General features: G+C 35.2%; 1 protein-coding gene across 1 annotated transcript; it reads left to right on the top strand.

Moving 5' to 3' along the window:
* The first annotated feature begins 1,252 nt into the window (after positions 1-1,252).
* LOC144440045 (solute carrier family 22 member 15-like) lies at positions 1,253-10,137 on the top strand. The gene is made up of 10 exons (XM_078129275.1): positions 1,253-1,504; positions 2,067-2,272; positions 5,373-5,502; positions 5,789-5,880; positions 6,319-6,552; positions 7,045-7,179; positions 7,898-7,983; positions 8,470-8,581; positions 9,362-9,434; positions 9,865-10,137. The coding sequence occupies exons 1-10, from the start codon at positions 1,253-1,255 to the stop codon at positions 10,135-10,137; spliced, it is 1,593 nt and encodes a 530-aa protein (XP_077985401.1).
* Positions 10,138-19,043: the final 8,906 nt, after the last annotated feature.

Raw genomic sequence — 19,043 nt, 5'->3', positions numbered from 1 at the left:
TGTCTGTCTGTCTGTCTGTCTGTCTGTCTGTCTGTCTGTCTGTCTGTCTGTCTGTCTGTCTGTCTGTCTGTCTGTCTGTCTGTCTGTCTGTCTGTCTGTCTGTCTGTCTGTCTGTCTGTCTGTCTGTCTGTCTGTCTGTCTGTCTAGCATTCTAAACTGGTACACGTGTACGGTACTACATTTTGACAACTTCATATACTGGTATTAGTAATTAAGTTTTTAAAACGTAATATTGGACCAGTTTAGAATTATAGACTAGTCTGTTTTTGTTAGTTTGTTAGCTTGTTTGCTTTCGTAAACTTAACTCGCTATAATTATATAAGCCTGAGCGCCATGTGATGGCATTGAATCATCGGGGATACGTGTTGAAGCGAATTTGAGGAAAACCCCACTTTCTTTGTTGGTCACAATATTGCATATAGGCCTAGCTATATAGTAAACATTATATGAAATCGAAATACTTTCAGAGACATAACCTTACGATATATTCTATTGCTTTGAAAGGACTATGATGAGGGAGGTGGGACAAATACACATTTCGTTCATGGCAAACACAATAGTTTTTCTTTTCTTTTCTTCTGCTATATAATAATCAATGATTTTATCTTGTCAATGTGTATGTTCTGGGAGGGTGGGTACTTACTTATAAGTTAGTCTGTAAGATGTAGACATTCGTGCCACGCTAACAGCCAGCACTCATCAAGAAACCTGATTGGGCTGAACAGTATGACGTATCTAAATAAGTTTGTAAAAACAAAGAAAACAAATAATTTCCCATCATGCCTTGTAATCGAAAAGGTCACTCGAACTCCTCGGGTCGCATTCATAAAAGTAATTTCATTCGGTTGTTTATGTCGGCAGTTATATTTCGCAAAATTAGTATATCTCAAAAAGATTGTGTTAGATAATCTATCTAGCAATTCGACACCTAGATGTAAATAAAAGTGTGTACCGACAAAGTTTAGAAGAGCGATCAATACAGGAAGTGCAACGTCGACCACTGAAGAAGCACCGGAAGCTGTGGTGTGATTTCGTCTGCTCCTAGCTCCTGACCGCCAGTCTTCCAGTTAAAAACAGCGATACTAGGTGTTGTTAAGTTGACTACATTGTTTGTGTGCTCCCTTTGCAGCATATGTCGAGTTCATGTACGAATCCAAACCCACGACGTCGATTGAAACAAAATATTGCACCGAAACATCGTCTCGAAGATGATTCGTTGAAACAGCTGTCAAAAACGTCGGTTACGGAAAGAATGGATTTTGACAAGATCTTAAAGACTGTAGGGGAGTTTGGTAAACAACAAAAAGTACAGTTTTTTGTTGTATCTAATATATGTTCAACATGGACAGCAGTTCATATGCTATGTCTTGCAATGACGGGAATTACACCGGACTTTTATTGTGGTGATCGTGGACGAACACATGAAAGAGATCTCCCTCACATATGTGCCAAACCATGTCACAAATACGTCTACAGTCCAGAGGTTACATCTATTGCCTCAGAGGTGAATATTGGTCACTCAGTATTTTTTCCGAGTCGTCTTTTACAAATATTTATCCAGTTCAGTGAAATTCAGTAGTTATATAATGATTTTTTTTTAAAAGTCAGAAATACCAATACAACACAATACAATAATACAATAATATAATGTCTACATCCTAAGTAACCAAATGTCACAATAGGAATACAATACAATAAAGTCCCTGCGTACACTACTAAAATGTTGGGACAATGTAAGAAATATGTAGTCATTTATTTATTTATTTATTTATTTATTTATTTATTTATTTATTTATTTATTTATTTATTTGCTTGCTTGCTTGCTTGCTTGTTTGTTTGTTTGTTATTTATTTATTTATTTTTATTTATTTATTTATTTATTTATTTATTTATTATTTATTTTTTTATTTATTACTCTTCACCACATATCATAATGTGTAGTAGACATTGAAATGCTGCATTTGTTTCTAATTTTCCATTCCTAAGTAACTATATTTTACTCTCCTATGATTCTTGGAATTATGAACAATATATTTTATATCGTTCTTATTTCATATTCTTTATAGTGGAATCTAGTTTGTGATGAAAGTTACAAACTTAATGTAGCTCAGTCTATTTACATGGTTGGAGTCTTGATTGGTAGCTATATTTTTAGTAGTATGTCAGACAACCATGGACGAAGGAAAACATTTTATATTGGTACAGTGCTGATCACAGTGTTTTCCTTGGCCAGTGCAGCCTCCACGTCATTCACAATGTTTTTAATTCTAAGGTAGGTATACTATTAGATGTACAGTAGAATAGAATGTAAGCAATGGCACAAACTACTGGCCTATGTATGGCATGTTCAAAACATCTTTCAGTATATATCTCATTGTTTCTGACGTGCTGTGGCTTGTAAGAATGCATTTTAATGTATTGATATTACCTTTTTAAAATCTATTTTTGAAGTGACTGCAGTAACAATTATCTTTTGTCTGAATCTGTTGGATATCAGCAGTATAATGATTCACAAGAATAGGAAAATACACAAATCCAGTGAAATTTGAGAACATTATCCATCCCACAATGGTAACCATGGTTACAACCCTCCACCTATTTGCAATAGTCAGGTGACATCACCTAGGAGATAAATAATTTAATAAATTGCAAAAAGCTGAAAGGTGTATACATTTTTTTTTACACATTTTACACATTTTTTTTACTTTTTGTAATTCATTGAATCACAAACAAACAAACAAACATGTTATTTCACATGTTTTTTATGTCAAAAAAATTGTAAAGTTGTTTTATCAATTAAAATTCCAGAATACCCAATTCTCATCCACATGGCGACTTTAAAATATTTGATATTGCAGTCTCAAAAAATAGCCTGTTGATTACTGTTACTTTCAATTGTAAGAGAACAAGATGTGTTGTTGAAAGACAAAACTGACTAAAGATAGTCATACAATATGTAATTTTACATAAATGTCTACAGGTGTGTTACTATTATTGTATTGTATTGTAACACTGTAATCTCACCCTAGTATATGTCACCTTGCAATGACATAGTTTTATACACAAGTGTCTACAGGTGTGTTACTATTATTATAGTGTATTGTAACACACTGTAATCTCACCCCAGTATATGTCACCTTGCAATGACATAGTTTTATACACAAGTGTCTACAGGTGTGTTACTATTATTGTATTGTATTGTAACACTGTAATCTCACCCTAGTATATGTCACCTTGCAATGACATAGTTTTATACACAAGTGTCTACAGGTGTGTTACTATATTGTAGTGTATTGTAACACACTGTAATCTCATCCCAGTATATGTCACCTTGCAATGACATAGTTTTATACACAAGTGTCTACAGGTGTGTTACTATTATTATAGTGTATTGTAACACACTGTAATCTCATCCCAGTATATGTCACCTTGCAATGACATAGTTTTATACACAAATGTCTACAGGTGTGTTACTATTATTGTATTGTATTGTAACACACTGTAATCTCACCCCAGTATATGTCACCTTGCAATGACATAGTTTTATACACAAGTGTCTACAGGTGTGTTACTATTATTGTATTGTATTGTAACACACTGTAATCTCACCCCAGTATATGTCACCTTGCAATGACATAGTTTTATACACAAGTGTCTACAGGTGTGTTACTATTATTGTAGTGTATTGTAACACACTGTAATCTCACCCCAGTATATGTCACCTTGCAATGATATAGTTTTATACACAAGTGTCTACAGGTGTGTTACTATTATTGTATTGTATTGTAACACACTGTAATCTCACCCTAGTATATGTCACCTTGCAATGACATAGTTTTATACACAAGTGTCTACAGGTGTGTTACTATTATTGTAGTGTATTGTAACACACTGTAATCTCACCCCAGTATATGTCACCTTGCAATGACATAGTTTTATACACAAATGTCTACAGGTGTGTTACTATTATTATAGTGTATTGTAACACACTGTAATCTCACCCCAGTATATGTCACCTTGCAATGACATAGTTTTATACACAAATGTCTACAGGTGTGTTACTATTATTATAGTGTATTGTAACACACTGTAATCTCACCCCAGTATATGTCACCTTGCAATGACATAGTCATTTAAATGAAGTAGCATATGGTTGCTGTTTACATTGTATTTTCAGATTGTCATACAGTATGATGGTGTTTTTTGCTAAGGTCTGGATACCCTGGTAACATAGAAGGGAAATTTGGTAGACTTTGCTGCCCATACCATGTGACATATCCCATTAATTGTGGTGGGGAACCTCAATAAAATATCTGGAGGATGCAGGCAGATTTTACCAGCTTACTGCCCATAAAATGGTCATATGGATGAGGATTGGGTATTTATTTAGGATTTTTTATTAATAAAACAATTTTACCATGACGTCCTATTTGAAAAATTGATGTGAAACAACATAGACCAATCTCTTTTTGTAACTCAATACATTGTAAAAAGCTATAAAAAAAAATAATAAAAAAATGTGTAAAATCTAATTTATAAACATTTTATACATTTATTAATTTTTTTTGCAATTTATTGAGTTGCAAACAAGGACTTAGCATATGTTGTTTCACATTGATTTTCAAGTAGTAAGCCATGATAAAATTGTTTCATAAATTAAAATTCCAAAATAAAAACCCAATCCTCATCCATATGGCCACTTTAACAAAAACATTGTATGTAGAGACAACAAAACTTTAGTGATAGACCCTTGACTATAAACATCTACTTATAAATATATTATATATGAAGCCAGGAGTTATTAGTCTAATACTACATGTATATATGTTATCATCATCACCAATTTGTAGTTACATGGATTTCTCTCACACAGAATTCCATTTTTTACTACCAACAGTGATAGTTTATGCTATCGGAGCATTGATATAAATCCAATGACATTATCGTGTTCTCATGTGACTTACTTTCAAACTGGAGGTTGAGTTTGTAGTAAACTGAATGAAGCAATAAACCAATTACAACTGCCTGTCAGTATGTGATAGATTACTACTGACATGCACTCTTCATCACTTCCCCAGCATGAGATTTAGCTAAAGTTTTGATAGAATTTCTCAGTTTGACTATACGTTAGAAAGAGAACATAGAGAACGACTACATGTGTAGTAACTAGACTAGGGTTTTATTATAATTTTCTTGATATTTGGTGAGGAAAGTATAGAGTGCTAATAAATGCGAAATAATACATACTATAGGACAAGGCAGCATGACTTTCTTGCTAAACTTGTTTTATATGCAATCAGTACAATAATGGTAAGATGTGTAACTTTGAAGCAAAGTGGATGTAATGTCTTTAATCTGTTGTTATTTCTTAGATGTTTTACTGGTATGTGCAATGGAGGAGTAGGGCTTGTAGGATTCATACTGGCCACTGAAACCATAGGACCATCACGTAGAGCATTTGCAGGGACACTGGTACAGGTAGAGTTTGCTGTTGGTATAGTGGTATGTATAGCTATGTATATGAATCACTCTGTGTGTGTGTAGACATATGCTTTCATGTACTGCATGATGCAGGCTTTATTATTTAGACAACCATGCAGGCTTTATGATATGGACAACCATGATGCAGGCACCATAGTGTGAGAGATAATCAATTTGAGTTTACTGCTCCACATATCATTATCGATCAGATAATTTTAGTCATAAACAGTTGCTTGTATGTCAGATTAATAATATTCTTTTTAGTGTTATTAATATCACTTTGGTATCACTGACTTCTTTATTTCAGATCTTCGGTTCAGTAGCATATCTTGTACGAGATTGGAGATATTTGATTGGAATAACATGTGCACCAGGGATATTGTTTTCAATGGGATATTGGTAAGTACATACATACATACATGTATATACATACATACACAACACACACACACACACACACACACACACACGCACACTCACTCACTCACACACACTCACACATACACACACACACTGCACACACACACACATGCACACTCACTCACTCACTCACACACACTCGCTCACACATACACACACTGCACACACACACACACACACACATACACACACACTGCACACACACACACACACACACACACACACAATAAACACACACACACACACACACACACACACACACACACACAGACACACACACAATAAACACAGAGCCCAGAACTCGATCACAATCAATATTAAGGTATTGTGCAGTACTTTCATTTATAGCCATATGTAGTCTCACAAACACACCATCTCAAGGTATAGTCCTCTTCACCTTTGAACTTTAACCTGCAGGGTGACCCCAGAATCCCCTAGATGGCTGATCACACAAGGTAGAATACAGGAAGCTGAAGACATCCTTCATTACATTGCAAATAAAAATGGTGTACGGGTCACAAAAGGAAAATTACAACTTGATGCCCTGGAAAAATCTGCAAAACCTAATGGTGCAGGAAAAAAATATGGATTCCTGGATTTATTCAGGAATCGAGAATTACGGAAAAGGATGTTAATTCTCATTTACACGTGGTAAGTTTTAATTGTGTTTTGATAAGTTTATAGATGTCTGCTATGTGATTTCTGTGTCATGTGTAAATCATGATATAAATACACCTGTCAATACTGTACTTGTGACGGCCAAGAAAATGTAGCGCACACAAACCAAGTTGGTGACATTCGAACTAAAAGTACAAGATTTATTTCAAATTGCCATAATTTTTCCAAATTTTCATAGATTTTGCATGAAATATATTATTACCCAGTATTATTCTTCTCAGTCAACTTGAAAATACTTGTGACCTTAGGGGTTTTTGTCACTACTTGTCTAGCAACTCATAGTAACAAGACCCCTTAGGTCTCTCAGATTTTGATGTAGGTAAGTATAGGTGTTGCTATCTCTGTACGTAAATCACTCAATCTCTAAAATTATACACAATTTGTATGAACTAACACAAACAGACATTGTTTAGCATTATTTTGGCCAAGGTGAAATAACCTAAATTTGTATTATAAATTTCACAGGTTTACATGCAGTATGGTATATTATGGATTAACAATGAATTCAAGCAATCTTGGTGGAAATAGATATTTAAATTTTATGCTGTCAGGTGTTGTTGAATTCCCAGCGTATTTCATGTGTATTGTGTGTCTTGACAGGTGAGTATAACATAATACATGTAGAAATGATTATCATGGTTCAGTAATGAATATCCATCAGGGATGATTTACACTGAAAGGGGAATAAGCACTTAGGAATCATGAATATTCATTGTTCAATCAAGAATAAGCATTTCTGCTGACTCCCATGATGCAATGTGGCTAATGGCAAAGATACCATATAAAGGCACAAACTCAACATGATATTTCTTAAGAAATCACAAGTAACTGTAGGTGATGTAAACTCTCCAGAACTTATAGTTTCTGAAAATATCATTGTTTCCTGGCATGGCCTTTGTGTATGTGACAGCTACTCTTTGGTCATGGCAGCTGATTGTATGGCAATACATGAAGCCATGCACAAAATGTGTGAAAAGAATTCCTAGTGTCCTTGAAAGATCATTACTGTAGTGGTTAAAGAATTAATTGTAGTCACAAGGAGAACATGGCAAACAAGTCTGCTGTCTCCCCCCCCCCCCCCCCCCCCCAATTACGCTACCATACTCGACTATTTCAGCCCTTATTTTTGGCTTCAAAGCAGGCTGCAAACAGCACTCCTAGGGACAAACAATGAAATATCTCATTTTTCTGATCATTGGAATGTGGCATATTTTAGTACACCACCAACAGTGCTAACAAGACATCAGAGATAATTTATTTTCCAAAAATTGTTTGACTCTTTTAGTAGAAATGTACTTTTCTATTTGCTTTGTTGCAGAGCTGGAAGGAAAAAGACAACATTTTGGAGTATGATTGTTGGTGGTATAGCCTGTCTAGCATTACTATTAGTACCACCTGAAATGAGTAAGTCACCCCTGTCTAGCATTACTTATAATAGAACCACCTGAAATGAGTAAGTCACCCCTGTCTAGCAGTACTGTTAGTACCATCTGAAATGAGTAAGTCACTTCTAGGATTACTCACTCTACACTGCAAGGGGATAATCAGTGTAGGAAATGTACATGTTTTATAAGCAGTGGGTTTACAGAAAGGGATTTTATCATTTTGTTTTCATTAACCGTTTTGTGTACATCACAACACCACACAAAGGAAGGGTTGGCTTCTTTCCAGGTCCGTGTACATCGACCTGAAAAAAGACAACATTTACTACAAGTTACAAAACTCATAGATGCCTTTGAAAGTTTGTAGTTTTAGTTCAAAGATATGTTTGTACAGTGTTTTTATATTCAGATTCTATATATTAAACCTTTAGGACACTGATATATTAGTAATTAGATAATCCACTATCAGTGAGGTCAGGGGTCCTAAAGTTTTGTCTTTTCTCCTCAGCTCATGTAGAAACCATAAAAACTTCCATGGCAATGCTTGGAAAGATGGGTATTGCAGCAGCTTTTAATGTTATGTATATATATAGTGCTGAACTTCTACCCACTGTAGTCAGGTAAGATAGCTCATTATAAATGGAATTATTGTTGTGACTGTCATTATAGTGGTATAGACTTGAAATGTTTCAACCTTTGATGGGCACTGCATAGAATGGTATATACTATAGAATAGGGTTCTATCTGTGCATGTCCATATTCTGGGTGATTTCAACCTTTGATGGGCACTGCATAGAATGGTGTATACTACAGAATAGGGTTCTATCTGTGCATGTCCATATTCTGGGTGATTTCAAAACTTGATGGGCACTGCATAGAATGGTGTATACTACAGAATAGGGTTCCATCTGTGCATGTCCATATTCTGGGTGATTTCGTTCAACTAATGTATATTCATGACAGACTGACATATGCATGCCACTTTTGCGAGGTTATCAATTTGATTGAATGACAGTACATTTGTTGTAAATTTCACTTTGTGCCATCAATATCTTATGATTTAGGATTTGATTCATGTACCAACAAATATGATCTCTTTCTGATGGATGTTAGTATGTGGCAAGTCAATCGTCAAAATCAAAGCATTTCTTGCATATCACAAACACTTTATAAGAGTCAAGTGTTAGTGATTCTATTCAAACTTGAAACAAAGGTGACATATAACATTGTACACTCGTCAAATATGACCAAATGACAGCCACATATGCACTACAGATCCACTTACGTTTATCATTCCTCGGAACGTCAAATCATCACATAATTTCTTTGAATGACATAGTTGAAGTCAACGTAATCATGTATCCTTCACATATGTCAAATCCTGTAATTTATACATACAGAAATACTGGTATGGGTATATGTGCTATGGCAGCGCGTGTAGGAGGAATCATAGCACCTGCTGTTATACCATTGGTAAGTATTTCCCTGATATTCTTACGTACTTGGCCTATGTTCCATAGTACCAACAGTGTTGTTAGAGGAGAGGTGAAGATTCACATTTGCCATTTATTTGGCAATGGCAATGATGCTGAGCAGATTTACAACTACTGCAATTAATGATTGCAAAGTCAGCTTTATCATCGTTTATAGTTGTAAGTGTTTTTATAGTGGGTGAGTGGGAGGTTGTCCACTTGACTTCGACATATCAGTATTGTTTTTAGTTATATTTATCACACTTTAAGTTATATTTATCACACTTTACTTATAGTTTGAACAGAAAGGGTCCAGGTATAATCAAGAATAATCACTGAAAAACTGAAATTTCTCTAATCTAGAAAGCAAATGCTAGCACACTCTTATTGCCAGCACTGAAATCTGTTTTCTTTGCTTACTGTCATTCCAGGGTGAAATGTTAGCTTTCCTGATCTTTGGAGGAACTGGATTCACAGCTGGTATCTGTGACTATCTCCTTCCAGAAAGTCTAGGGAAACCTCTCCCTGAAACCATTGATGATTTATCTGTATCCCAGTTTGATTTTATTGACAAAGAATTCACAACTGCTATTGATTCAGAACGAGTACAGAAAGTAGAAAGAGACATTGATAAGCTGAGTAACCATAGCAATGATCTATTTCCAGATGATGATGATGATGATGAAAAAACAAGAATGTTGTGAAGTTTATTAAAAGTTTGATATATCGTCGCATCAATGCAGTAAGCTCGTATCTGCCTATATAGATACGACCTTACTGCACTGACATATTTTCATAAATTAGCATATCATTAACATATCATTAATTTATATAATAACTACGTGTAAGTTGTATGCATAAATTACACAACAAAGTTATTATAACATGACCTATGAATTTCAAATTATTATAGAACTACACAATTTTTATGATGTGCATTGTGTTAAATTTTGAATAGACTCATTATAAATATGGTAATCATTAAAACTGTACTAGCTGCAAATGGAATGCTTTTTGAAAGCCAAAGAAATCATCTTTTCAACTTACTATACTGTACATTTAGAATGTTAAATTATTGATATAGAATTTTCAGTGAATACATTGTTGGGTGTCTGATCCAAAAAGTAATATCTCAGTTATAATAATAATAATAATAATAATAATAATATGATTTATTTCCCAATATTTAAACATACAATATGCAAGGCAACAATAAAACTATATGATAACGGGAAAGAGGAGATTGGAAGTAGTTATTAAGTAACTAATCAAGTCCATCCCCTTATAGTTATAGCTAGTGCTGAAGGATTAAGACTGAAACAAATTTCATGCAAGTATGAAAAAAATTATCGGAAACATAGTTTGTATTAATAATACATTATAAATTTTATAACAAGTCTGGACAAGTATGAACAAAATTATCAGACTCATAGTTTGTATTAATACATTATAAATTTTATAACAAGTCAGGACAAGGGAATGCAAATTAAATGCAGACTGTATGTGACACTTTTACAGTATGACATTATTTTATTTTTCATAGTCTGTGTTCCCTTTTTGCAACTGACTCTGTTATAGTAAACATTCTGTTATGTCAAAGTTATCAATGTGCAAACTAATATGTATAATTTAGCTCATACTTATTGTAATAACCAGTTTACTTACTGTGCTTAATTGAAGTATGAACTATGAATTACTGCAACATATTGATACTTTACTGCACTTGCCCTGATGCTGCAGTGCTTCCAATTGAAGTATGAACTATGAAGTACTGCAACATATTGATACTTTACTGCACTTGCCCTGATGCTGCAGTGCTTCCAATCGAAGTATGAATGATGAATTACTGCAACATATTGATACTTTACTGCACTTGCCCTGATGCTGCAGTGCTTCCAATTGAAGTATGAACAATGAAGTACTGCAACATATTGATACTTTGCTGCACTTGCCCAGATACATTGACATAGATTTAGCTACAGTAGTTAGACTCAAAATATTGCCAACAGAGTGACAAAGTTGAATAACAGTTTGCTTTGATAATGCCAACAAATAGGTACTCAATATTCATTGTTGCAAATTAACCTTGTCTTTTGGTAGATATCGTCATGGCTAGATGTACTGAGTGATGTATTAGACAACAAACCTCTGTAACTCTAAGAGGCCCCAAATTTGAAATTTGTTACGATTGACGTTATCAGTAATGACGTGCACAATTGTGGCACATCTTTGATCTTACCTACTAAATTCTGCCGTATAAAAACAGACCCATTTTGGCAATATTTTACAGTAGTTTGTCATTCATACTTTAATTGGAAACACCATAACAGGTAATAACACACATTGTCAACATTTTGAGAAATAATATATATTTGTCCAATTTGCACATCATCTTACTTAGTAAAGCACCATTTAACCTTCTCATCTTTAACATTGTCTCGTTAAATCAATTTGTGTATTAGATATCAGGGAAATCTTGTTTCAACATACAATTTTCTTCATGCACAAGAGAGAAAAATTCAACCAAAGTTTAAATTTATTTGAACATAGTTCTACAACTCACTAGCATGAGTTATTTTAACACATTCCTTGTTAGATATCTTTAAAATACATGTTTTTATGAGTTTACATCCTAAAAGTTTACGTTCATTATTTTCATTATTATGCATTGCCAAGGTTAAGGTTGTTGCTACCTTCAATTTCTATGCATTGCCAAGGTTGTTGCTACCTTCAATTGTATGCATTGCCAAGGTTGTTGCTACCTTCAATTTCTATGCATTGCCAAGGTTGTTGCTACCTTCAATTGTATGCATTGCCAAGGTTGTTGCTACCTTCAATTTCTATGCATTGCCAGTGTTCTTCAATATCTACAGATGTCTGAAAGTATATTTTGCCTACTATTTTTCTTAGTTTAAAAGAATTCCAGGATCCAACCAATTAATTTTATAGAAGAGTCAATGTGAAATTGTTGAAACAAACAGGATCAATCATTTGTATATTTTGAAAAGTTAGATAATGCCAATGTTTCTCATGATATTAGATGATATTAGATGATATTATATATTAGATGACATTTATATAATGATGATATTTTAAAACTTTTCAAGATTTTGTGGAAGAAGGCTTCCTTGTTTTCCAAAGAGACCAGTAACCAGTTATACAGTAATTATGAGGAACAACAACAAATTAATTGGAAATATATATATATGTAAATATACATGCAAAGTAATTGATATACTGAACACCTGGATCTTTCAGGATTGATGTCAGGTTGGTCTTACATATATAAAATTATTCCAATTGTCTGCAAATCAAGTTTTAAAATCCGCTAAATATGACATGATTTATATTACACCAAATAATAGTATTATGTGACTCTGTGGATTATGAAATGGAGGTTTGATTTTGATTTGAATCATTTTAATGAAGAGTCAGTTATGTTTCAATCAAGTGTGTAATGTATCAATTATTAAGAAAGGTCAAAGGTCATTTGAGAATGTAACTAATATGCCAACATATCTATGAAATAAACAATTTATGATATTAATTTATATTGTGTCTGAATTACTAATGATTGTCTCAAATACTGGTTTATATATTTGTTGCGTACTAGTAATTTGTTACAAATTAAATGAATGAATTATTCATTTATCATGAATTTTTAATAAAGACAAAAAATGTCTTTGACTCGCCTACCTTTAACACACTCTATGATTGGTGGAAAAGTAATCATATTGAGATGAAGCAAATGTGATGATTTCCCATCTGTCTCGTGTGTTGCTGCCCTGTTTAACATGATACTACATTGCTCCAGTCCTGTTCACATACTGCTAACATGTGTAATATTAGTAGGTACTAGTAATATGTTGTGAACAAGTTAAGCGTGGTGGTGTGACCCATCTATTAACATGGTTCACCTGTGGTGACGTCAGCCTCCAACACAGTATAATCGAACTGACCCCTGGCTGTGACTGTCCTAATTTAGTGTGGTGGTCGCCCTCCCGCCCCTGGAAAAATAATCGTCAAAGTTAGAGTAAGTATCGAATTTGATATAAAGTTATACATAGTATACATAGTATTGCAGACGGAGTAATACTAGTAAGTCAGGACTTACAAGAAGGTTACAATTTACAAGTTAGTGTCCACTTCCGTCTAGTAAAAAGCTAAGAATCTCTAAAACCTTTATATACTAGTAGCCTGTTTACGGTGGGCGTTTAAGGTATATTCCGTTAAAGCTATCATACCTTATATAGATACCGTACATTCTCGCAAACCAGCGTTATTATTTCTGCCACTACATTTTGACATATTAGTAATAAGTCTGTGGGAGACAGGGCGTGGTTTGCGACGATGATACCGTTAGTATAAAGCGCCGTGCAAGAGGATACCAAAACCTGGAACCTATCCCAGCAGTACTGAGTTGTCGTGCCAGTGTATATATTAGGCCCAGTGGTCAAGGTCAACCATTATCGATTGTCTAACTACTCTTTGGACTTTGACTACAACAATACTCGTTTGGGTCACCTTCAGGTCATTTGGTGGTCTGAGGATCACCACAGGGACATCGCCAGAATACTGTTACGACTTTAATACTAGAACGACTAGATTATCCCACAGTCCCTCTAGTGTATCACGGACTGTGATAGAGGGACTGTGACCTTTATCCTAACTTAGTTTTGTTGACGAGTTTCTATGATTTCTTTGACATACATGTATCATAATTTATCAGTCGTTGTTTTACAAAATACATAAAGTCCAAGTAAACTTAGTACAGATTTAGCCGACTACGGGATGACTACATTACATTAAACACTCCCACCTATTTGTAATCCTGCAAGTAGCGCCATCGACTGACAGGGAGAGAGATCTAGATCGACAAGCGCCAGTAATTTTCAACTGACTTAGAGAAGGGTGCCGGGTAATATACCCGGGGTGCTTGGTGATGTATTGGATTAGCTCCAATGACCAAATCCAAAGTTAACCTCAATAAAAATAAAAAAAACATTTTCCAAAGTGACCCCCACCATGGATGTATTAGATCTCACTAATACATCCATGCCCCCACCCAACCCTTTGTATATTTTTGACATTATTCATAAGATTGTGTGAAGTATACACGGCATACTACAACACTATTTACATGTAATAAAATGGTTATTGTAAGAACACGAATACTTTTGGTACAGTTTTTCTTTTTCTTTTCTGTGTTCATATTACTCTGGAATCAGTGGAAATTTCAGAGTACTTACAACTCTTGTCTTTTCTCTTTATAGTGTCTAAAAACGTAGTAAGTGTTCAAGATGGAGATTCAACAATTACAGTTATCCCACAAGAAACAAGCCATCGAAGTATTATATGATGTCTTTTATAATGGGGCACCGATGTTCAGCTATCTGAAAGTACCACATAAATCCATGTATTTATTTTGTGAAACATCTGTTAAACGAGTGCTGGAAGATGAGATATCATGCGTTGCCATAGATACCAAACTAAACAAGGTAGTTGGCCTGTGTGCTTCTTTCCTGATTTCAAATGGCCGTGAAACTGAACAGTTTAATGACTCTGAGTTTCTAACTCCATGTCAACCGGTATTTCTTGTTGTTGGACAACTACAAGATAGATTCTACGCACTGGATGAAGTTAAAATGCTGAAATCAGAAGGGAAATTAATGATGGAAATCGGTATGCTAGCTGTCAGTCCGGAATATCGTTGTCAAGGTATTGCCAAGCAAATGATTCAATATAGTGTGGAACTTGGGAAAACGTTAGGTACCAAGATGACGTACGCTGTGGCGTCTGGTCCTGTGTCACATCATACGTTCTCTACGTCACCAGGCTTTGAAGAAGTTGGGTCTATGGTAAAGTTTGATGACGTAGAGATTGATGGCCACAAACCATTTATTAATCTACAGATGGATGCTGGATCCAAAGGATGTAAATTATTTATAAAAAGAAATTAACATTTAGAACTGATATTTTAAGGATTGATATTCTTAATGAACCTGGAAAAATAAAAAGGACAGTCTAGATATCGTCTGCTGTTTTCCCCTGATAACTACCGCTAATAAATGCTGTTTTCCCCCTGATAACTACCGCTAATAAATGCTGTTTTATTATATGCTCATTTATCAGTGTCACACCCACACCCACACCCACCCACATACATCACCCCCCCCACACACACACACACATATCACCCCCCCCACACACACACACACACACACACATTTCCTTTATTTTCTTGAAGTGTAACATTTTCAATTAACTTCTCTAATTTTAGCTAATGTTGAATTTTGTGATACATATATACCATGGATAGTGTAATTCATGCCTTTTTTATGTAACGCAGAACAGCTGAGTGAGAGAGAGAAAAACAAAGAGAGAGAGAGAGACTGACAGACAGACAGACAGACAGACAGACAGACAGACAGACAGACAGAGAGGCTGACACAGAGAGAGAGACTGGCAGACAGACAGAGACAGAGTGTCCTATGTAGGGATTTGAGTGCAAGAGATATTGTATTGTTTATACTATGTCGAAATCATGCTATTTCAATAGTTGTGAGCTGTTTGCCAAGAAATGTGAGTACAGAAACAATAGCTGATACTGTAATGATGTAACATGCAATGCTTTCTTTGATACTGTACGTGTACGTGAATGATGTGTACTTTTCATGCAATTTATGTATTTGTATTACTGGTATTTTTGTATTATTTATGTCTTTGATATCACTAAATATTAATATGGTTTGTGAATACATCTCAATAAATGGATGAAATATCTTATGTATTCTAATTTGTTAAGTTTTGAGTAGTTTTCCCCTATAGGTAGCATATAACATTAACAAGGAAAAGTGAATAAAACACGCTACATAGTGTTTTTGCAAGTATTTGTGAACAAATCGGATGAAAACCATCGATTTCAGCAAGTTTATGACTACTAATAGCTAAGTCTCTCGTATACCAAAGTTTATGACTACTAATAGCAAAGTCTCTCGTATACCAAAGTTCAAGTCGGAGACGAAACAAAGTAACTCATGGTTTGGTAAATTAACAGCGACTGAATATGGAGGAATACAGAATTCGAAGATTCTCATTTTAATAAAATTATAAAATTAAATTTAAATGTCTTCTACAGAATGAATGATCAGAAGATAAAATTTCTGACACGAGGACATTTTTTAAAAACTCCTTTTTATTGATGTGATTGAATATATATTATCTCTTGTAATACAAACCATCAAACTATTAGAACATGTACGTCGAGGAAAACCTAGTTCTTTTATTAAAATATTTATTGTTTTGGCTGTTGTATTTCTTTACTGTATCTGAAAACATTTTTCTTTTCGTCCAAACTTGGCCATCGGTAAGCGCTCTTTGATTCTGTGACGTCACGTCTGTCTGCACCACTGGCCATCCTCATAGCCTCCCAGACACGATCACGTTGCAAGGCACCCACGTCCGTTCGAAGGCACGGTCTGTGTGTGATTGGAAGATCATCTGCCGGCTTACATTCAACTTTTGTAACATCAACTGGTATTTTGTCATAAAATGGCTTCAAATCTGGTCGAAGTCCTTCTCTATCTCGAAAGCACGCTTTTGTAGTGGGCACTGTTGGCACAGCATCTTTTTTCGGGTCAATGAGCGCAAGTTCCACCGAGTCTCGTGTGTGTATTCCCTTCATCGTTTCGAGATCTAGTTTCCTAGTGGTTGCTAGGTTACGAATGGTCTGGTGACCGTAGTGAATAAAATGTTTTCTCTGGGTTGTCGGTGAATAATTTTCATCTAATTGCGGGATTACCTATTAAATGTATAATAATTATTTCGTAGAAAAAATATTATTCTAGGCCCTTCATATAAATATTGGATGGGGTGGGGAGGGGTGGAGATGTTACAATGTTCACATTTCACATAATCTGTAATAAAAACATGTTAATATAGAGATTAGATTACTTTTCCATTGGTATCCCAGAGGTCATATGGAACTTCATAAAATGTTTCATATCATCTGATATTTAAATGGGGGGGGGGGGGGGTCAGCAAACATCAGTACACATTGAAAACCCTAAATGACAACAGCATCATTGTACCCGGGTAGTATTGTTCTTGTCATTACCACTATTTTCTGAGGTACTACTATACAGCCATGTTTTGGCACAAATATTTTAAGTCTTATAGAGCTGATCGAATCATTCAATATAACTTATAAAGAAAGGTAACGCCCAAGAGGCCTCACTTTATTCTTACACCAACGTAATAAGAGATTGCTTCTTTCGCTATAATTATTTGGCAGATGTCTACTAGAAACCTCAGATTCTAAATGGGAATGGATATGGAATCTGGATTAGTTTTCGTACCCCCCCCCCCCCCATCTCACTCAAAATGCTGCCTTCCTCCTGTCATCATTCCACCCCTTCTCTTCTCCTCTTTCTAGGATTAAAACAAATTTGGAATTCACTCACGTTTGTGCTATTTTCATTATATACTTACTTCTGCCGGTAGAGGGGGTGGTATCGACTGCTCTGGTTTCGGCTTTAAAAAGCGTTTCATAAGAACATAATCTTTATAATATGACGTCACATGGGGTGGAATATCATCGTTACCAAAATTAAAATTTGTTTGGAATGTTTTACTTGTTCCTTGGTCCATGACAAACCAGGCATTCGGTCTCTCCTCCTATGATAACCAAATTACGTGTAAGCTTACTTCGTATAGATTTGTCTTTGTTCTGTTCGTGCCTATCTGTGTTACAAGAAGATTCTATCGAATTCGATTCCACTGAGAACGCGTCATAATTGGCCAAAGTTGTTCCATAGACATGTGATCCAGATTTTGATTGTGTGCTAGGAATGATGACGTAATTCATGTCTTGCGCGGAAGAACCATATATTGCATTGTATCAAAAGTGAGACTCACTAATACATCCATGATTGTTCCATGGAAGTACTACGATTGTACATAGTGTTACGAACCGAAAATTTAGAGAAGCCAAATTAAATAGCGCACGATTAAATACTTTCCCCACAACTTCCAGTCGAAACAACAAACGGTCAAACACAGGACACTACACAGCATTACACTTAACAATTATCAGTCGTAATGAAACAAAATATACTATAATAATAAGTCTTGAAAGTGTACATGTATTACAGGGTTTACAAACTTATAAACTAAAAAGGGTTCCAAATGTGCTAAATATCAAAATGTTCAGTAATGTTATCAAACTTGACTGGCGAGTTGACTGTCGAATATCGTGACTTTTAGTCTTACCGGTGGTGCACACAAACTGTTACCGAGTACAGAGCAGAGGACGGCGAGTTCGTTGGATGTTGAAGGCGGCTACGTGGGACAAACTTCTACTCACGGTTCCTCCGTTGTACCGAACGGTCCTCGAAGTATTTCTCTCCAAACTTTGACGTCATTGTCCGCACTATTTATACCATACGTCAGGGTCCGCTTACTCTCAATGCCCAACTTTACAGGAAAACGACATTTCTCCGGACAGCTACAGTGGAAGATGGACCTCCCTTGACGAAATCACTGAGAAAACTTCAGGAACGAGCCGTGGACTGCCTCAACTCCCACCTATTGTAGAACAGCCGACGTGGCA

Source organism: Glandiceps talaboti, chromosome 9 (genome assembly GCF_964340395.1).
Source record: "Glandiceps talaboti chromosome 9, keGlaTala1.1, whole genome shotgun sequence".
In the NCBI taxonomy this organism is placed as follows: domain Eukaryota; kingdom Metazoa; phylum Hemichordata; class Enteropneusta; family Spengelidae; genus Glandiceps; species Glandiceps talaboti.
This window is presented reverse-complemented; position numbering and strand designations above follow the sequence as displayed.

Coding starts and splice junctions, on each gene's coding strand:
- LOC144440045 (XM_078129275.1), top strand. CDS start 1,253: ATGGATTTTGACAAGATCTTAAAGACTGTAGGGGAGTTTGGTAAACAA. Junction 5,881..6,318: donor TTGTTTTCAATGGGATATTG/GTAAGTACATAC, acceptor TTTAACCTGCAG/GGTGACCCCAGAATCCCCTA. Junction 9,435..9,864: donor CACCTGCTGTTATACCATTG/GTAAGTATTTCC, acceptor CTGTCATTCCAG/GGTGAAATGTTAGCTTTCCT.